Genomic DNA, 22,680 nt, shown 5'->3' with positions numbered 1-22,680 from the left:
TTTCGCAGATTTTACCCCAGAAATGCTCATCTGAACAACAGAGAAAGAACAAAATCCAATATACTTAGTATTATTGCATTATACAGTGTCATAACTGTCGGATTAGTTTGGCTGTCCTATCATTACTACCAGATATTTCATGTTACGCAAGTTGTCTTATCATAACTACTAAATATTTCGTAGTACACAGGATTTTCTGTCATAAGTACAACGTATTTCGTGTTATGTACGTTGTCCCATTAAAACTAATCGATACTTCGTGTCATACAGACTATCCTATCACAGCCCCGATGGTTAAATCACTAGACCCGTAATCTGAAGGTTGCGAGTTCGAATCCTCATCACACCAAACATTCTCGCTCTTTTAGTCGTGGGGGTTATAACGTTACGATCAATCCCACTATTTGTTGGTAAAGGAGTAGCCTAAGAGTTGGCAGTGGGTGGTGATGACTAGTTGCCTTCCCTCTAGTCTTTGCTAAATTAAGGACAGCTAGTACAGATAGCCCTCGTGTAACTTTGCGCAAATTTTAAAGCAGACAAAAAAAATCCTATCATAACTATCACATACTTCGTGTTAAATAGGTTATACTATTGTAGTTACCAGATATTTCCCATTACACAGGATGTCCTATAATAACCATCGGATATTTCAGTTTACACAGGCTCCTATTGTAACCACCACATATTTCGTGTTGCACACACTGTTTCATCACAGTTACTGAATATTTCGTGTTTCACAGGCTGTCCTATTGTAGCCATCAGATATTTTGTGTTACATAACTACTATATGTACTTCCGCAAGATTCCCGAAATGTTCTTTTTCAAGAGTAAATAAAACCCAAATTAAAAGTAACAAATATTTTTATTTCTTGCTTTTTACGATCATATGGCATGCTGAGTTTTAACCTACAGGGTGCATAATTCTTCTCGTAGTTCATGGTATACGCATATTTTAATGACGATTCGACAGTACAAATTGCAACGTTAAGGGTACCTTATGTAACATTACTTTAGAGTCTATTGACTAACTAAGAGTCAATACACTACACTATAGAGATACGAACGGTTAAAACAGGTGATTCTTCCAGGCAGCTTTCGACTCACTTTCAAGGAAACTTGATATTTCATGTTATTTAGGCTGTTATATTATGACTACAAAATATTTCTCTGTTTTAAGAGGTTTCATTTTCGAACTTCCTTTCCCAGACGTTTTTATTTTAAACGAAGTCTAATGCTTCCGTGAGTTCCTTCCATTCTTTGAGGAAGACATTTTGAATTGAAAGTCGCCATTTTTAACGTCAAAAAGCCTGATAAAAAGATGATGTGTAATAGTAGCATTTTTAAAGAACAAATGGTCTAGTTTCAACTTTCTTAAAAGCCTCTTTTATCGAAAAGTACTAAATTTTCTTGAATGGTTTTCTCGCAAAGTTTTTCTTACTGATACGTTTATTTACGTAGTACATAAAGAAGTCACTTCACTGTTTTCACCATGTCCAGAAACTCTTCGTTATAGTTTCTACGTTAAAGGTCAAGCTATTACGGACATTGTGGAAAGCGACCAGCCTATGGTAGGTGTATCATTTGCCAACTGTTAGTGTTTGAGTCTCCAGATTCCGAGGGTGATATATGGAGATCATTTCGAAAGCCAACCCATCCAAGTTGGCTCACAAAGAATAATGAGGGATAAAATTACAGAAAAGCATTACAAATTTAAAAAATTCCAATTGACTGGTATGACACAAAAGAATTAGAAGACTATAGAACATCAAGAAAGTTGGTCAAAAAGGAAATTAGGGCTTCGTTTGAAGTTAAGCACAAGTTGTGTACAGAATGGGCTATCTGAGCTCTTCCTACCACAGGTATCGAAATCCAAAGACATACTGCTATCCCACTTGAATGGCATTAAAAATGATGTATGAGAAAACGTTGGCTGAAAATGTCAAAATTAACAGCAAGGATTTCCTTAAATATTTTAAACGTAAACAAAATGTTACGTTGGGAGTAGGAACTTTAATGGATGATAAAGGAAGGCTTGGATCTGATAATTATGAGATGGCTGAGGTATTAAAATCTGTTTTATATTCAGTTTTTATTAAAGGGAAAATCTTGCCTTAAAAATCTTTGACATGCTTTGAAAAGGCTACTGCTTATTTATATGATGGTAAGGATGTGAATTTGGTTTATCTGGATTTTCAGCAAGCACTTAGAAAGGTGCCACATAAAAGGCTTGTGAAAATAAATTTCATCTATAAATATGGAGGACAAGTTAACTAATAGATAGAAAAAGTGATAGATGGAGAAAGTGGAGGATTGTTGCAAATAGTGTTCAGTCACACTGGATTAATGTTACCAGTGGTGTACCTCAGGACTCAGTTTTATAACCATTGCTTTATTTTATTTACAGTAATGACATAGATGAAGGAATGGTCAATAAGTTACTTAAATTCGCTGATGATATCAAGGTCTTGGATGTTGCTGGTTGTGAGGAGGATACTTGTGCTTTATAAAAATAATTATAAGTTGGGCAAATAAATGGCAGATGGGTTTTAATTCTTATAAATGCAATAAAGTTTGAATTACGTGGATGAAAATAACCTTAACAGTGACATGAAAGAAAGAGATCAACTTGGTGTAGTGGTTGACCAATCTCTTAAACCTTCCATGTAGTGTGATGTTGTTAGTGGTAGGGCGAAAAGGGTTATAGGTTGCATCTACAAAAATACTGAATACATAAAGAGTTATAGTTTCATTGTACGGGTCACCGGTTAGGCTACATTTGGAATAATTCTTTTCAATTTTGGGCTTCTTACCTTATGAGGGACATCAATTTGTTGGAAAGGGTTCAGAGAAGGGTTACTTGAATGATGCCTAAGATGGAGGAGAGGCTAATATATTTGGAATTGTATTCCTTTGAAAAGAAAAGAGTTAAAGGGGATCTGATTGAGCTGTTTAAGATTGTAAAGGGAATTGATAGTGTTGATACATCATATTTTTTAATACTTAACAGTGAGAATAGTAGGACTAGGGGACACAAATGTAAATTTTAGAAGGGTAGAAGTCATCTTCAGCTAAGACAGTTTTATTTTTCTAACAGAGTGGTTGGCTTTTGGAGGCAGTAAATTTGCTAACTATGTGAAGGATAAGAGCTGACTTTGGTGATTTTTTTTTTTTAGATTTAATAATTTTAGTTTAATTTAGAGGCTGGGACAGTTTATATGGGTCAATAGGCCCCTTGTTGTTCCTGAACTTTATGTTATGTTATGCCACTCCCGAAGTTTTGTGAATTTGTAAATGAACACAACGCACAGGGAAGACACATGGGTCCCCAGGGTAACTTACCAAGGTCATACCAAAAGCCGATTCTTCTATATTACTTCTCCGAGACTACATAAAAGGTGTGTTGAGAACCGGACTAGCAGTTCATTAGCTATAACCAATCACGTTGCCGGGAAAGGCACAGATGCATCCGAGGGTAATACAAGAGTATCAGATTCAAAGACCGATACTTCTATACCCCTATGTTATCCAGCATGGGGCTTTAAGGAAAATGCCAGTTTGGTGACAACTGGTCCAGCGGTTCGCTGTTTGCAACCACAAACATATAGGCAGTTGTCAAGTCATAGTTCATATTACTGTCTTCAAACTTAGAATACGATAAATATGTGTAAAGCAATTAATAAATACTCGATTATTTATTCTCAGGTTTGGCTCGTTTTGAATTTCCTGCAAAGCTAAATGGGAGACATCTGCCTTAGCCGTCCCTAATTTAGCAATGAAAGACAAGAGGAAAAGCAGCTAGTAAACTACACCCACCGCCAACTCTTGGGCTAGCATTTTATCAACGAATAGTGGGATTTACTGTTATCTTATAACGACCCCACGACTGAAAGGGCAGGCTTATTTGATGTGACGGAGATTTGAACCCGCTATCCTCAGGTTGCGAGTCAAGTACCCTAACCACCTAACCATGTCGAACTTTATTCTATAGAAGTTTAAAAATAGCAGAACACAGAGGTAGTTGTGGTTATTTTGTTTCCATTCTCACCGTTATAAATTTTGATGGTAGAGACAGTAACGGCAGAGTCGCCGATGATGGACTTTAAATAAACTGTTTGTTTATAATTAAGTACAAAGCTACAAAATGGGCTATATGCACTCTGCTCACCAGGGTTATCAAAACCCTGTTTCTAGCGTCGTAAGTCCACAGACATATGGCTGTGCCATTGTGAAGCTGTAGATAAACTGCAGTCAGTGTAAAACACTAGCCTTTGAAACATATGAAATGATACCGCCAGAAACATTTTACATTGAACTAGCTTAAAAGTAAAATTACGGTGTGCTATCGTTAGTAAAAACATTACAGTGGTTTTTACCTTAAAAATACGTTGTTGTCTTTTGTAACTCTTATGACCCTGCGTCTAAACTTTCACTTGCATTATAAAGTATTTTATCTCAACTAGGATCGTTATACAATTCGCTTATGTGAGCGTTGTTCTGAAACACGTGGGCCTGTTCTCGTTGTGTCGTGAATGTTTTCGTTATAAATTGCACTTCACCTGTTAGGTTTTGTTTCTTACATAACCACGGTTTCATATAATTAAGTTCTTACGTTTATTCTTATCAACATATATATGACATTAAATTGAGAACTTCCTTTATCAGCCATCTTTACTAACATGTATTCCGTTCTGATTAATTCTTTTTGCTTCATTGGCGTCACGTTATGGCAGGAGAAGATATTAATTTCAACAACAGTGCAGTCGTGGTGGCGCCAGACGTTGCCGCTAGGAGTCAGTGATGGAGATCCAGCAGTAACAGGCTAACAGAAGCCTGTAATTACAGCTAGGAAGAAATTCAATTTTTACGCCAAAAACTTTGCGTCTTTTAATTATTACTGTCTATAATCTTACGAGGTATTTCTAGATGTTTCTGTACAAGGTCGAAAGTTTAAATGGTTTCTCCGGTTTCTTTTTTTTTTTTGGGGGGGAGGAGTATTAAGCTGGAAACATGACTTTAGATGTTAGGTTGGTGTGTTTCAAATATTCGCGCAATGTTACACAACAGACTGTCTGCATTAGTCGTCCTTAATTTTTCAACTGATAGACTAGACCGTGTTCCTGGTCGGCAGGGGAAGAAAATAAACGGGGATACCCGCTTTAAAATTTTCTGCCCTCGAGCCTGGAATCATGTTACTGATTTTCATTTTCGTCTTAAGCACACCAACATCGAGCCGGATACTCCTTGTCCTATCACAAGTAGACATCGAGCGGGATACTCGTCTTATCGTCTGGTCACAAGCAGACATCGAGCCGGATACCTGTGTCTTACTGTCTAGTCACAAGCAGTTCCACCCCTCGCATTGACTTGTTTATTTCAAGGTGCAAATTCAAATCTTAATGTAATGATTATTACTCCACAATCACAGTTAATGTGCAATATTAATAAAGTTCATAAGCTTCTGTTTATTTTTTTTAGTTTTATTTTTGAACATCGTGTGTATTATTACATGACTATCCTCTTCCCTCACACAGCAGTCGAACGTTGTTGACTAGACCCCCCCTCCAGAAAGGCAGTTAGTTAACATCATTTACACACAAAAAAAACTTACAACGTCCTTCTTAATCTGTCATGGCTCCACAAGACTTACAGAGAGCACATTACTTTCAATGGTTTCTTTACCCGTTATTACTCAACAAAGGCTTACAAAAACACACATCTTACACCATTTTCCTTAAGCCTTAACGCAAACCTTAGGGTTACAAAAACATACAACTTACAATGACTTTTTAATTCGTCATAAGTCCACACAACTAACAGAAAGCACAATTTACAATGGTCTTTTTTTAAAACAATTCATTGAATCGGATGCCATTTGGACTGTAGTAAACCGTTTGTGAAGATCGTTTTTGTATATATTTAACTGTGATAACATTAATTGTACTGTTTAATGACGAACGTATAACGTATCTTTCTTTATGGAGTCCGAAGTTAATGCAACAAAAAGCACGTGCTAACTTTGATTGTATGAAACATAAATGCAACGTGGGGGAACTTGGGAAAGGTGGTTCAAGCCCTCCCTTCCACTAGAAATTTTTAAAATGTGTATGATAAAAACGTATTTGGAATGTCATATTTAGGCAGTTGGGCATTTATGCCCGATATAAACTAATTTAAAACAAAGATAAATACACTTAATTTTATCGCTTAGAAACAATTATAATATACACTGAGATTTACAGATTTATATCATTCCTTCAGCCTAGAGTGCGCGTGCTTTCTGGCACATACCCAAACTAGGAGTGTAGGGAGTAAAACTAGAGCAGATATCCCCCGCGTAGGTTTGCGCGAAATTCACAACAAACAAGCAAAACTGGCGAAAAGTAATAGCTTCTTTGGCATACAGTAGAGTTAAATTAATTTTTATTTATTTAGAATAATGTATTTTAATAATAATAGTCAAGGGATGGCTCAGCAGATAGCCCGATGTGGCTTTGCTGTAAAAACACACACACACAACTTTACAATTGCCGGAAAATATAATTACGTATCTTATATTTAGTAGTTTAGGAATATTACTAATTATTTAAGAGATTCAGTTGGAAAGTCTCAGAGTGAATTTAGCTTGATTTTTTAAAAAAGTAATTGAATTCATTTTTGATCTCATTGTACGTCAATAGATAGGGTTACTAACCTTTAAACATTTTGGCGGTTCTGCGTATTTTTCTACATCGTGGTCGTCCGCTATGATAAGTAGTGCCATGGATTGGTTTCCCATTCGTGGGATTCACGCACCAGCAGACGGCGTTATCTTTATTCTCAAAACACTGAATATCTTTGTAACGTCCACTCTTTTTGCACTCGGGAATGTACACCCCACTCTGAGGGGACAGTTTCTGAGTCTCTAGCGCTTTTTGTCTCACCACTCGACACTCTTCCAAGACTAAAACAATAAATTTAGTTTTTCTTTACTAGGGGTACATACTATATGAATTTAAATAATAAAAGAGCTTTAAATTTTGAAAAAAACAACAACAACAAACAAACAAACTCAACCATCCTCTGAGAGGTAGAGGTAATATTTACAGCATGACTAGATTCTAATACATTCTTCTAGAGTGAGCACATTAATTGGTAATGTGGTAAAATAAAAAAAATATAGGTCGTTTTTGAAGTAACTTACCTGGATGTTTTAAAACGACAGGCATGGTAGCAAGTCGGATGATAACAAATAGTTTAACACTTTGGATTGACATAAAATTGGTATCAAATTCACATTCATTTGATTTCTAAATTATGATAGTGCTTAAAACCGTTCATCCTATAAGATAGAAACTATCAATGTAATGTCCTTAAAACGTACATCTGTGCAAAAGAGAGAAAACAAAACTGAATAAGTGAACGTAACACAGAGGAAGTAGATAGAACCTGCGCGGAATGCAGCATCTTACACCACCAACAGCAGGTGGATGACATTATAATAAGTGTGGGTTTCTGATTAAGTTCCTGATGCAGTTGTTTAGCTCTTAACCTCACAGTGTAGAGATTCAGCTCACTAAAACTTGCATGTGTAGGGCGTTAGTTCCTACTAGAACCTGCATGTGTAGGGCGTTAGTTCCTACTAGAACCTGCATGTGTAGGGCGTTAGCTCCCACTAGAACCTGCAAGTGTAGAGCGTTAGTTCCCACTAGAACCTGCAAGTGTAGAGCGTTAGTTCCCACTAGAACCTGCATGTGTAGGGCGTTAGTTCCTACTAGAACCTGCATGTGTAGGGCGTTAGTTCCTACTAGAACCTGCATGTGTAGGGCGTTAGTTCCTACTAGAACCTGCATGTGTAGGGCGTTAGTTCCCACTAGAACCTGCATGTGTAGGGCGTTAGTTCCACTAGAACCTGCAAGTGTAGGGGCGTTAGCTCCCACTAGAACCTGCAAGTGTAGGCGTTAGTCCCACTAGAACCTGCAAGTGTAGAGCGTTGGCTCCCACTAGAACCTGCAAGTGTAGAGCGTTAGCTCCCACTAGAACCTGCAAGTGTAGAGCGTTAGTTCCTACTAGAACCTGCATGTGTAGGGCGTTAGTTCCCACTAGAACCTGCATGTGTAGGGCGTTAGTTCCTACTAGAACCTGCATGTGTAGGGCGTTAGTTCCTACTAGAACCTGCATGTGTAGGGCGTTAGTTCCCACTAGAACCTGCAAGTGTAGAGCGTTAGTTCCCACTAGAACCTGCAAGTGTAGAGCGTTAGCTCCCACTAGAACCTGCAAGTGTAGAGCGTTAGCTCCCACTAGAACCTGCAAGTGTAGAGCGTTAGTTCCCACTAGAACCTGCAAGTGTAGAGCGTTAGTTCCCACTAGAACCTGCAAGTGTAGAGCGTTAGTTCCCACTAGAACCTGCAAGTGTAGAGCGTTAGTTCCCACTAGAACCTGCAAGTGTAGAGCGTTAGCTCCCACTAGAACCTGCAAGTGTAGAGCGTTAGTTCCCACTAGAACCTGCAAGTGTAGGGCGTTAGCTCCCACTAGAACCTGCAAGTGTAGAGCGTTAGCACTCACCAGATCTTCAAGGTTTACGAATAGTAGGAAACTATAGTATCCATCATAAATGTATGACGCATGAAGATGATGTAGCCATAATTTTCACTAGTTTGTTTGTTTTTCATTTCGCGCAAAGTTACACGAGGGCTATCTGCGCTAGCCGTCCCTAATTTAACAGCTAGTCATCACCACCCACCGCCAACTCTTGGGCTACTCTTTTACCAACGAATAGTGGGATTGACCATTACATTATAACACTGCCACGGTTGAAAGGGCGAGCATGTTTGGTGGGACGGGGATTCGAACCCATGACCCTCAGATTACGAGTCGAGTGTCGTAATCACGTAGCCATGCCGAGCCTACATGTATTTAGTAACATTCCGAAGAGCCAGTTGAATGTTTCCCTCTTCTAAGACCAATACTACCAACACAGTAAAATGAACCACATAAAACTTATTCAATTTAATTACATGGAGACACAAATAACAGATTAACTTCTGATCATTGATAAGAGTAGGAAATTAACCCAGCAAGGAATAGAGATAATTTAGTATTCTTTTTTTTTTTTTTTGTAAAACAAAAGCTGATAAACTATTTGAATACACCGATTCATCAGTTTGGTAGCCTCATTGCTGTTACTGCATAAGGCCATGGCCTGCTGGTAATAAACCGGTGTTTCTCTAGACTTAGTTTCTAAGCTTTCCGTCTGGTAATAACAAAACCAAGATTAAATACTTCTCATCTTAATTACTTTTACATCATTTGTATATTGATTTGTGCGTAAACTACTAGAGTGATATTTGCGCTAGTCATTGCTAATTTTAAAGTTAAAATCGTGAGCTAATCTAATGAAATAGTGGGATTTTTATAACGTGCCTACGGCCCCAAAGAGCGGGACGCAAACTTCGCAAGAAAATATTACGAACCATGAAAACATCAATGTCTTGCACACTAATCAATGGATAAAGAAACTAATAAAACTTTGAGGGTGTATTTGTTTGTTTCAAAAGAGTTTTCAGGCAATGCTAAACAAAGGATTACCAGCGTTTAGCCAAACATAATTTTGAACTGATAAAAATACAGGAAAAGCAGTTTGTCAACAGCACTCACCGCCAACTCTTGGGCTGCTTTTCTCTTACCAAATAGTGGAATCTGATTGTCATTCTTATAACGCATCCTGGACCTCAAATTGTGGTGTGCATTTTTGCAACCAGGAACTTTCGGTTTCACAATCTAATCACTAGGCCTTACTCAGTCTATCTTTAAAAGAGAACCTACAATATGATAAAAAAGTCCTCATAGTGATAATACTTGTATAAATGTAAAGTATTTTATTGAATAAATATTTCTGTTCATCACTGATTACAACTTGTGTATAGTTTTACTGACTGCAATGAACAATCTGAAATCATTACATTTTCCAACGTAAAAATATTCACTCCCAGAGGGTTTAGCTAAAACTGCTCACTCCTGGAGGATTGGGTAAAACTGTTCACTCTTGGAGGGTTTATTTAGTTTTGACGGATGAAAGTACAATAACCGTATACACTTTTAGCTAACGAAGTTTGAACACGTGAAGACTCACAATCAACTTGGAACGATTAATTTTCGTTTTGAATAACCTTTCAGAAAACTGAACCTTCTTCAGAGTCCAAACACAAAAATGTACATGTTCCAAAATCATCTCTGGCTTTGATACAGCAAAATTTGATGTTCATATTCTAATTTTTCGCATGTGCGTTTTCTCATCCAATTAAATATGTTGTGAGTGTTCGTATGTTTATTATGAGAAAATAGTTGTTAGACTAAACACATTCCCTATTTTTACGAACATTTAAAATGCGTCCTTTAAAGGAATATTTCTATAAGTTCATAATGTTGTTATATTCTCTCTTTTTTTGACAGTATACATATAAGTAATAAATACACTAAACAACAAAACTGACGTAGCGTACGGTTATTCATACACAGAAGACAGACAAACAAAAAAGCGTGAACACACTTCATTGCAAATTTAAGGGTTATGTAGCTTTTGACGGTTATGACGTTGATAACAATCCTGTCATACAGACATCAAAACAGAAAAAAATTCATGCAAAATGTTGATTCGAAGTTAAAGCTTTTCAGTAAGTTTGGTTCAGTTTGTTTTTAAATTTCGCGTAAAGCTACACGAGGGCTATCTGCGCTAGACGTTCCTAATTTAGCAGTGTAAGGCTAGAGGGAAAGCAGCTAGTCATCACCACCCACCGTCAACTCTTGGGTTACTCTTTTACCAATGAATAGGGGGATTGACTGTCACATTATAACGTCCCTACGGCTGAAAGGGCGAGCATGCTTGGTGTGACGGAGATTCGAACCCGCAATCCCCAGATTACGAATCGAGTGCCTTAACAATTTGGCCATGCCGGGGCCTTTTCAGTAAGAGGATCTTAAGTTTGTTTGTGGAATTTCGTGCAAAGTTACCTGCGTTAGCCGTCCCTAATTTCAAAGTTACAGGACAGTGGGAGGGCAACTCGTGGGCTACTCTTATCGAATAGTGGGATTTGACGGTCACTCTTATAACGCCCCCACATCGCCCAAGCGGCAACGGGACCCACACCATATAGCCTTAGATTCACAGTCTAGGTACGCTAACCAAGCGCCTACCCTATAGAAAGTAGAAAACGAGCATTGTCCACTGTTGTAAAGACAGGAAGTTCACAGTTGAACGCTATAAAAAACCGATACAGAGGAGTCGCCGTCAATATTCTGAAAGTTAAACCTAGAACCTGTGATATAACGTTAAGAAAACACCAGAAATATTCACATTTTTTCGCCTGGAGTCTCAAATGGTTGTCTTATCTTAGATTTTTAATACATTTCTCCAACATTTTATTTTTTTCTTCTGTTGGGCGACCTACTAGGCAATTACGATACTATAGGGCTTTTGTACATCAACAGAAGTAGCGTACATAAATAGTATTATATATTTATCAATTAGTTTAGAAGTACTGTCTCACATTTATACCAACCGACTTGAGTTTCTGGCGTGCGTGATGTGTACAATTTTTCACATTCAACATAGTAATTAGTAACGTACATAATTTGTAGTTATATTTAGTAAGTAGGTTATTTTATCATTCCTTCTAGTACTGCGGTACTCCACCTGTAACCCTAAGATCTATATTTAAACGGCATCTCTCCTCAACGCCTGGCATTCATATAAGTACTGGATGACCAATGAAATGCCAGTAAACACCTCGTCTGAGCTGGAAAGTGTGCGTTTATTCGAGCATCGTTCCTGCGAACCCATAACTGTGAACATCAAAAACTGTAAGAACAGCAAAAAAAATCTACGTGAATGTAAGTAATAGGAAACGACAGCTGTGTACGATTAGGTTTAAGAAATACTGTTTCAAAGACAAGTCTGGCTGTTATGAAGACATGTAAAATTAAAGTCGATCTATTAATCTTAATTGGACCATGTAATCAGCTCTATTTATATATATTACATGCTGAATTATTTATATATTTAAGTGATTTTGGTATATGCAGTGAGAAAAATAAGTTAGTTCTTAAGTATATTTTGTATTATATTCAGAGGATTTCTTTTAGAATTTCTGTGAAAGGGGTATTGGGTGACTGATGTGGTGCGAGACATTCGAGTGCTGAATGCGCAATATGTCTATGAACGTGATCTAATTGTCTTCTCCAAGGTGCTTTCCAGTTATATCAAAAATGGTACAATTTAAAAAAGAGTACGTAGCTTTTTCTCACCGAATATTTATCAATTAGAAATAAAAGCCTCAAATTTGTCCTTGCTATAAGAAAGAACCTTTGGACGTTTACGTTAGAGTGACCTATGACCTTTTAAAATAAATCTAGTGTTGAATATAATGAAAGTTTCCCAAGTTTAGACCTCTGACCTTTTCAGATAAATGTAATATTGGGTGCAAAGAAAGTTTCCTAAATTTTGACTTTCTTTATGGAAATAAAACTCTTGTACGTCCCAGGCATCGTGATATTTACCTTTAAAAGTAAACAACAAAAACTACAATCCTTTGGGCAACTAAAGGTTAGAGTTCGTCACAGTAGTTAATATTATATATTTTTCCACATAAATTATGTTAATTCATAAAACCTCACAAAAGTAGCTGATTAACCAAAATGAAGGGGCAGTATTTGTCAAGGGGATCTCAGTGTTATTTTTAGTAACCTTCTTAGACATGTTCTAAAGTTAAATACTATACTATTTTGGTAAAATGTATATTGTAGTGATTTGTATAATTTAAATATAAAAAAGTGGATTTATGTAGAAAGTGGGATCCACATAACTAAAGTTTCTTATGAGTCCATCATACTTTTAATCTAATCCTGCCCATGTGTTATTTGTTTTCGTACTTTTTGCCAACCCCTGATAACATAGATATGTTGTTAACACGGTTTCCATATAACCGTATTACTGTAACTAGAGGCAACAAGAGAAAATGAGTTTTAGAGGCATAAAGATTAGTACCGAATCTGAAAATTTACAGGTCTTTAGAAAATTCTCAGCAAACTTTCCAAGGTTCCCAGTGTTAATCGTCCACTTACCATCTTCATTACTTTCTTTTATTAATACAGTCTTTCTTGGTGTTGGTGGAGACTGGGCAAATGGTTGTCCTTGTCTTTGAATAGCGTCACCTGGAGAATGGAAGAATAATTAATAACATAATATTTTTCAATAAATATATTTTGATCTACATACTATGGTAAATAAAATAATCGCAGTTACCATTGGTATACTTATACCGTATTCATTAAAAAAATTATATCATGGTACAATTATATTCCTTTGAGATGTTACCATAGCAATTATACTCAGTAAATTGTTATAAGAATGAATTATTGTAGAACTGACCCTCAGCCAATTCGCAACTACATATACGTTAAAAAACCGAAAACAAAACCTGGAAAATAATTCTTTATTTAACAGTTATGTTCACACATGATTATCGTTGAACTCAATAAATATTTAAATATACATTCAACATTATTCAAACATATTTAGATTATTATGAAAGATTTGATGAGCCATGAAGCTGTTTCAATTAGCTCTAATATACATAACAAAAGCACGCTTGAAAATATGAAGAAGTAACACTAAAGCTACATGGATTAAAATCACTTAGGCCGGATTCATTTAGTTTACACATGGCCTGACACAGTAGTTTCCAACCTTTCTGTAAAGTAACACGTGTAAACTTTGTGAATCTGCTTTTGATTTTCAGCCTTACTGTGGATTTAAGTAACACGTGTAAGCTTTGACTGCTTTTGATTTTTAGCCTTATTGTAATATTCTGTAGTTTTGGATGTATAAAAACAAAGAAGGTGCAATGAAGTGCAATAATTACACACGTAATACAATACAACCAAAAGCCCTGATTTTAGTTAAAATCAGGAACTCTGCGAACTCTGAGACCGTCGACCTAAAATATACCAAAATACCGTGTTTTTTTTTCAATCATCATGCCCCGAATCCCCAGTTGGTGTTCTGAAAAATCCTAGTATAAAACCGTGATCTCGGGACGGGGATATGGGTTCGAGTCCCAAATCTTTTAGTCACTTAGCGAAGCTTGCGGTCAAATCTAGAAATACAGTTTCAACAACAAGAACAAGATTTGAAGCGATATTTGGAAAACAGGACGTAAAATATTTTGTTCTGTAAACTGCTTTAGAATATTTATTTAAGAAGGATATTTCTATTTAGCTATGCACGTAATTAAGCGAAGATTACAACTTAGTTTTTTTAGACTTCAACGTTTGCGCTAAATAATATAGATAATAAAAATTCACTGCTCTTGGAACAATAGGCTTTAAAATACAGCAGACAATATTTAAATCTATATTTACCAACAAAACTGAAGTAAATTCACTTCCCGATGTTAATCTATTCAGCATCGGACTTTCTAGCAACATTCTTACAGTTTAACCAAAACAGTCATACTGACTGAACATTTCATTCATTTACATATGTAAAATAAGCTGACCATGTGATCAAGCAACTGACTGAGCCTTAAATGTGTATATTGCGGTTGAACTACATGAAAATAGGTAAGAACAAGGTTCTCTCCAAATTCTGCGGGGGTGTGATATTCGGTGCCCGTCATACAGGTATATCATTTAACTGACTCTTCAAAGATCCTTGTCGTGAGTGTCCATCGGCCGATGTAGAGTCTTCTAATTTCTTCATAGGAACAGATACCATCAAACGTGTGTCTTGTCGTTATTGTCCACAATGCTGAATTTCTGCAATGAATGTCAGGGGTTCTTCCAAGACGATATCTATTGCTCTCATAATATTTTTAAAGTTCAAAGAACAAGATAGTTACTTCAATCACTGGGTCACTTTTTAACTAATCTATTACGGGATGATCTTGAAGTCAAATTCATCACCACAATCTCCTACCGATGTCTGTCATCTAGTTTGTAAATATATAAATCTATGTGTATACCACAACTTAAAAAACAATGGAATGGATATTAACACTTTTACTAAAGCTGAAAACAACGTTTCGACCTTCCTATGTCCTCTTCAGGTTAACTAGGAAGGTCCAAACGTTGTTCGCTGCTTGTCAATAAAAGTGTTAATACCCTTACCAGCCGTTCTGAGATACATTTTTATTTCAAGTGGGTTTATTTTCATCAAGAAAAAACAATGGTGACTATATGATTCTTTAAGTGGTGGGCTTCAAAATACAAAAGGCATCACACAATTCTCATAGTCCCAGGACACAATTGTAAGTACATATAGTATCCTTAGTACCTGAATCATGGAAAGTAACAGCTTATACATAACTATCCTATTATAAGGATATCAGAGAACAACGATCAATATACAATCATCTCTTTCAACATCAAGACATCACACATGATATACCTTCCACAGCACCAGGGCTTTATTAGTACCATGACCTCAGAAAATACTGCAAAACATAAACATCCTTCCTCTTTGGAACCCACACTCCAAATAAACAATGGTTAACACACACACTGTTTGATTTCTTCAATAGTGGAATATTGGTTTAACAACAGCACATTGTTTGACCCACATAATATTTAAATTTTCTAGTAACAATATACAGGGTTAACCGATAAAATAACCAGTTTTGAATAATTCTGTGACAAAACAAATATACAATCTATCTGTTAGCAACATATTAGGTAAACACAATCCATAATCTCTTAAGTAGCACTACTTTTGAGACACACACACACACACACACACAAACAATCACAACAGAATCTGCTTTACAATCCTCTAAGACGAAGATTAAATCGTGAGTGAAGTTTTTAAACAGGAGGAAGTATTGTAAAAAAACAATGAAAACTTCATCCAGCATGTACACTTGAAATTGATTTACTATTTCTGCACACTGTATGTTAAGTGAAACTCCACTGTCCAAAACAATTAAGAAGTAATCACAGTTTTCTGAATGACAAAACATGATTACTGTTACTATATAATGCCAATGGCACACGTCAGTCTCTTTCTGTATCAAACAGTGTTTGTTCGTTCGTTATTAAAGCATAAAGATACCCAGAACTATTAATTCAGTTAGGACCTGGAGTTCGGCAAGTTTCTTCCAGTCCATTTTGTCAGATAAGAGTTCTTTCGCAGGTCTGTAGACAGTGGTTTATCTTGTCCGGGCCTTCGTCCAACTTCACTGGTAGTTTGAGAGCAAGTCCACATTCTACTAACCACACTTTGTGAGAATTGTTATGAACGACCAGTGTCTAATCAACCTATTGACCACAACATAAAGTAAACGCGCGAGTATCTATACTGAAGTCCTGGCATGCCTCATGCCTATTTACACATTCAGATTGGATACTGAGGAAACACTTGTTTTTGTTTTATTCTTATGTAGAACTGAGATGTATGTGTAAGTTTACATGACTGGTCTTGTGACACTTGGTTTGCACAAACAAATCGAAAGGTACAAGTGACATTATTTAAAAACGTGTTTTGTCACCTTTAAAATATAGATAAATGTTTTGTTTTGTTTTTAGCGGTGTATGACATTTAAAAAACAACAATTCCGAATTTAATTACAAAACGATAAACTAGGAGATATTTTTACTGTGTTGTAGGGTATGTTGGAGAGCAGAGTATGGATAACCAATTGTATCAGGTTAACAACAATCAAACTAGTAATTAATTATGTACTCATCACGTGATGTTGAACCTTTGCGAGGTTCAAAACCTGATTTTTACCATTATAAGCATCTTATTTGGTAGCTGAGCTACTGGGGACACTTAACGAGAACCTTGTTGAATGTTTAGAAAATTATAGAATAGTTTGAACAGAAGTTGATTAAATATTAAGTCAAAAGTAATTTTTATTAGTCTGTTTGTTACTATCAGCCAGTTAGTTCAGTTTTGTGAATTTAGTGTTGATTTTTTTTAATATAAAATTAGAAGTATTGTACGAGACCATTAGCAAAAAGAAAATAAATTGCTAAGTTAGCATCGATTTTAAACATCAGTAAATATAACTTGTAGAACTTCAACTAGAAGAAATAAAACGCTATCGTTATTCTTCTATCTAATAATCCAAAAGAATCAACTCAACAACTGAAAACGTCAAACAGTTATATTGTTACGAACAACAGTTTAGTGGTACATCAAATATCAAGAAACGTAACATCGGCTCTTTCCTTTTATTCAATATTTGAACTTTCCAAAGACGAAGTAAAATTAACAAAAAAAAGTAGGATTGTTCGTTTGTTCTTTTAACCTCGCGCAAAGCTACATTAGGGCTATCTGCACTAGCCATCCCTAATTAGCAGTGTAAGACTAGAAGGAAAGCAACTAGTCACCACCACCCACCGCCAACTTTTGGGCTACTCTTTTACCAACGAATAATGGGATTAACCGTCATTTATAACGCCCCCACGGCTAAAAGGGCGAGCATGTTTGGTGTGACTGAGATTCGAACTCGCGATCCTCAGATTATAGGTCGAGTGCCTTAACCACCTGACGCGGCCAGGATTAGGAAAGAAGGAAACTACTGATTTAACAGCACATTTTTCAGACCTTAAACGGGATTACTCCATGACTCATAAGGACTGCACAGCTTATAATATTTATATTCAATTCTGCGGTAAGAAAATATCATAAATATTTAACTCGGTGCTACGCAATCACACAACGTTGCGGAATCATGTATTCGATAAATTAAAAACCCTTTCAGTTGAAGACTTGTAAGAACTCAGTTTCAATGCAGTGAACCGAAACTCAAACCTAAAACCTCGCTCATCGACGAATGGGGTTACGTAATTTCACGAAAAAATATTGGTGGTAACTCACGCTGAGCTGAAAATTGTCACTATCCGATTTTTCCCTTCAGCTTTGTGACAGTATTTTTTGTGCTACTTTTTTTTTGGACTTCATATCCTTATAACACTACCCTGGAAACCCTAATGCATTATCTTATTATTTTACGAAAAACCATTTACATTCCCACACATGAAATTGATTTATCCTTTTCCAACCAGACATAAGTTACTTGTAACCGTAACTACGCAACCAGCCCTAATTTGAAAACCTCTTTCTCAATCTATTGTTGTAACGTTGTTTTTATTGGGCTGCTTCTTTTAACACTAGTAAAAAACAGACCACGAAACGATAAAAATTAATTTATTTCTCCTCTAACCTACAGATTACATGTGTGCACTTTGACGCACGCTTAACTTATAGGTCTAAGTTCACAAACTAAAATTGTCAACTTAAACCTTGAATCTAATATAGGCCTAATACACTAATAACGTTTATTAATAATCTTTTTGATTAGGTTACTGAAACATTTACTCAATCAATAACTACTCGAAGTTCACGCATTGAATAACATTTACTAACGTGCTCACTTTACTAATTCCCTTAAAAACTTATGTCTCATTTCTAGATATTCCTTTTAAGTTACTAAATTTTCATGACGCTGTCTGGAACGTTCGAGGTGTTTCAAATTAAAACAATGAAAATTTAACTGGTCAACTTTGTCAAGCCACTTACCGAGAGATGTTGTTTCGTATAATTATGATATCCAATATTTTAACGAAAGGCCTTGTTGACAGTGAAGTGAGTTTTTTTTTAATTGTTAGTTTTTAATTTCGCGCAAAGCAACACGAGGGCTTCTGTACTAGCCGTCCCTAATTTAGCAGTGTAAGACTAGGGGGAAAGCAGCTAGTCATCACTATCCACCGCCAACTCTTGGGCTACACTTATTATAACTCCCCACGACTGAAAGGGCGAGTATATTTGGTGCGACGGGGATTCGAACCCGCGAACCTCAGATTACGAGTCGAAAGCCTTCACCATCTGGCCTTGCTGTTTTTGTTTTGGTTTTTAAATGGGAAACTGTATAGGATTAGTGAATAAAGATTTGTTAGAGACTATCAGTTTCATTGTCATGTATTATGACGTAACTGGCCCATCTATAAATCATACTTTCCTTGCATATTTATTACATGTTATATAAAGATCTATTTTTTTGTTATTTTCTTCTTTTTTGGGAGGGGAGGTTGAGGGACGGAGAGGAACAACTGACATGTTCTAGTGGAAAAAGCATCAAAATTATATATCATAAGAAGGTCCAGTACAAATACATAAACTGAAAGGTTCCCATGATATATGTTTCAAATAATGCAGAAAATCTCTGAAAGGTAAATAATTATTACGCTAATTAGCTTTAGATACAATCGCACAATTCCTGTTTTCTTGATTGTACATCTATAGATCCATGCACTGCTACGACATTGTTTTTGAAACTTTATAACATTATTTACCTTGTTTGATCGTGAAAATACTTAGAATAATGTTTTTAGTTACATTTGGGCCCAACACAGCCAGGTAGGTTAAAGCGTTCGACTCGTAATCTGAGGGTCACTGGTTCGAATCCCCGGCGCACCAAACATGCTCGCCCTTTCAGTCGTGGGGGCATTATAATGTTACGGTCACTCCCACTATTCGTTGGTGAAAGAGTAGTCCAAGAGCTGGCAGTGGGTGATGATGGCTAGCTGCCTTTCCTCTAGTCTTACACTGCTAAATAAAGGACGGCTAGCGCAGATAGCCCTCGAGTAGCTTTGAGCTAAAATAAAAAACAGTTACATTTTCTAGCTTAATTAAATTAATTAACGATTCTGAGCACTCCTGACATAGAGGCCACTTTTGTTTGTTTAAATGCAATGCTACAGTATGAACTATCTGTATTTGTTTATCAGCCGGAATCGACTCTTGATTTTAGTATTGTAAGTACGAGATCTAAAGGCCGAGAGCAGGGGTTTCCATTCGATGGGTCGTGGCAGGGGGGTCGCGTAGCCTTGTTAGAAGTAGCTTGGGATAACATTAATTTTATTTCATCAATTACATTTTCATGCTCTTACATTTTTTTTGTTTCGGGGCAAAGCAAAACGTGTGCTACGTTAGTTCAATGTCATTAGGTTATATTACGGGTGTATGTATGCGTGCCTCTGAGTGAATGTGCCTGTGTGAATGTGTATGTGTCTGCAACTGTATGTATGTGTGTACTAGTGAGTAGCAAGAATGTGAGTGCACGCGCATGTACGTATGCTTGTGTGTCTGTTTAGCTGTGATTAAGTGTGTGTGTGCTCGCTGTCAACACGTGAGTCACATGTCCGTTGCTGATTGGTGGATGACGAATCGCGCGACTGGCCACGCTCCCTTCCCTCCCAATACTTACCCCATCATTACTCTACCTGCACCCCCACAAGTAGTCAGTGTAAGATCTACAGTTGCCAAAGTGTTCATTATTCAACATTTTTATTTTATTTTAACAAGGAGATAAGTAAACAGTAGAGGTGAGTTGTGTCCATGGCTAAACGGCGCAGATACTCAGAATGCTACCTCAACATTGGCTTCACCACTGTGCTCGCCAACGACAGCATCGAGAAACCACAGTGTATTTTGTGCCATGCTGTCCTGAGTGCAGAATCAATGAAACCATCAAAACTCAAGCGTCATCTGGAGACGAAACATCCAGAACACGCAAAGAAGAGTTTGGATTTGTTCAAACGGCATGAACGGTGTCTTAAAAGCCAAAGAATCGATAGAAGTGGGTCGTTTCAGCAGCAGAGTGCAGCCGTAGTGGAAGCTTCATATGAGATTGCATTCGAAATTGCTAAACAAAAAAAGCCTCACACGATTGGAGAAACACTTCTTAAACCCTGCATGATAAAAGCAGTAAATCGTATTCTTGGAGAAGCCAGTGCAAAGAAGATGCAGCAAGTATCCCTGTCAAATAATACTATACAGAGGCGCATTTCTAAAATGTCTATGGATGTGAAGGAACAGGTTTTGACTGAAATCAAGGGTTCCCCTTTGTTCTCCTTTCAACTCGACGAGTCAACAGATGTAAGTTCATATTCTCAGTTGCTTGTCTTCGTGAGATACGTTAATTCAGGTGACATCAAAGACGAATTCTTATTCTGCAGTGCACTTGAAACCACAACAAAAGCTGATGATGTCATGGAAAAAGTTTCAATTTTTTTTCAAGACGAAGATTTTAAATGGGAAAACGTGTGTGGGGTTTGTACGGATGGGGCACCGGCTATGCTGGGATGGAAATCAGGATTCCAGTCGAGAGTGAAGAAGCTAGCACCTCAAGCAAAGGGCATCCACTGCATGATTCACCGATATGCTCTCGCCAGTAAGACTCTCCCTGCCTCTCTGCAGGAAGTGCTTGAATCTGTAATCAAAATTGTAAAATATGTGAAGACTCAAGCACTCAACACTCGCCTATTCAAAGAACTATGCAAAGACATGAATGCTGACCACGAAGTCCTTCTCTTCTACACAGCAGTACGTTGGTTGTCGAAAGGAAACGTTATTAATCGTGTCTTTGAAATGAAAGATGAAATAAAGCTATTCCTGGAGACTCAAGAAAGGAAAGATCTTGTAGCTCACTTCGAAGATGAAGCATGGAATAAAAGGGTTGCGTACCTAGCCGACATTTTTGACCAGCTGAACAAGCTCAATTTGAAGCTTCAAGGAAGGGAAACACATGTTCTCCTTTTTCAAGATAGTCTTCGGGCCTTTGTTTCCAAACTGCAGAACTGGCGTCGGAAAACCAATATTGGAAACATCGCTATGTTTGAAAAACTTTGTGGAGTGACGGATGAGTCTCAGATCCAACTGGATCAGTTCCTCAAGGATGAGATTACCGAACATCTTCAGTCTCTAGAAAAGGAAGTCGAGCGTTACTTCCCTGAGCTATCACAGGAACAGGAGGCCCTGGTAAGGAACCCATTTTGTACTGAACTTGATGTATCCAGCATCCCAGATGATATCCAAGATGAATTTCTGGATCTAAGGAACGACTCTTCAGCTCGTGATCTCTTCAAGGTGAAATCCGTGACTCAGTTCTGGTGCGCTATGTATCAGTCATACTCCAAAGTCAGCATGATAGCTTTACGTGTCCTTGTTCCATTTGCTTCTACCTACTTGTGTGAGGCAGGATTTTCCACTCTTGTCAATATAAAAACAAAGAATAGGAACAGATTGGATGTTGGAGATGACATGAGACCGGCTCTAACAAACGCTCGGCCACGAATTTCAAAGCTTGCTGCTGAAATGCAACATCAGGCATCTCACTAGCTGGGTTAGATAGCTGTTCAAACCTATGTTAATATTATTTTAAGAAATATATGTTATTTTTGTGAATTCAGATTGGACCAATGTGATTTAATTTGCTAATAAATAATTACAGAATTTTTAAATATTTTTTTTAGATGTTTCTTTCCCTCTCCTTCAAAGAAAATAAAAGAAAAATTAAGCTGCTGATAGTAAGCTCTATGTAGGGGGTCACATGGGTTTCAAACTTTTCGGTAAGGGGTCGCGAGTGCCAAAAGGTTGGGAACCCCTGGCCTAGAGGGTGCTTTGCCCGATTACCTTTTCTCTAATTGTATAAAACTGGACTTTAAAAAAAAATAAAAAATCTCAGCTTTTACAAAGGTTTTATTTAAATTACTTATACTGATTAAACTACTAGCATATGTTTTGAAAACACATTAAATGACATAATCTTGTTTTTGTTCGAAACTCTTCCTTAGTCATAGGCCCGGCATGGCCTAGCGCGTAAGGCGTGCGACTCGAAACTCTTCCTTAGTCAAAATTTCCAA

At 37.0% G+C, this 22,680-nt stretch overlaps 2 protein-coding genes across 8 annotated transcripts in view; one reads left to right on the top strand and one right to left on the bottom strand.

Annotated features, from left to right (window-relative positions):
- LOC143226520 (uncharacterized) overlaps nucleotides 1–22,680 on the top strand; it is a 142,239-nt gene that overhangs the window by 7,215 nt on the left and 112,344 nt on the right. Inside the window, exon 2 of one of the 2 annotated variants that reach the window (XM_076457563.1) lies at nucleotides 11,653–11,865. The exons of the other annotated variant lie outside the window; for it this stretch is intronic. The gene's annotated coding sequence lies outside the window, so the exon portion shown is untranslated. The remainder of the gene's footprint in view (nucleotides 1–11,652; nucleotides 11,866–22,680) is intronic. 2 annotated transcript variants of the gene reach the window in all.
- LOC143226519 (SPARC-related modular calcium-binding protein 1-like) overlaps nucleotides 1–22,680 on the bottom strand; it is a 107,187-nt gene that overhangs the window by 10,122 nt on the left and 74,385 nt on the right. For all 6 annotated transcript variants that reach the window (XM_076457555.1, XM_076457558.1, XM_076457560.1 and 3 more), the window contains 2 exons: nucleotides 13,096–13,185; nucleotides 6,692–6,940 (listed from right to left, as the gene is read on the bottom strand). In XM_076457555.1, coding sequence (XP_076313670.1) covers nucleotides 6,692–6,940; nucleotides 13,096–13,185 — 339 coding nt within the window. The remainder of the gene's footprint in view (nucleotides 1–6,691; nucleotides 6,941–13,095; nucleotides 13,186–22,680) is intronic.

Source organism: Tachypleus tridentatus, chromosome 9 (genome assembly GCF_004210375.1).
Source record: "Tachypleus tridentatus isolate NWPU-2018 chromosome 9, ASM421037v1, whole genome shotgun sequence".
NCBI lineage: Eukaryota > Metazoa > Arthropoda > Merostomata > Xiphosura > Limulidae > Tachypleus > Tachypleus tridentatus.
The sequence above is the reverse complement of the archived record's forward strand: the minus strand, read 5'-3'. Positions and strand labels throughout refer to the sequence as shown.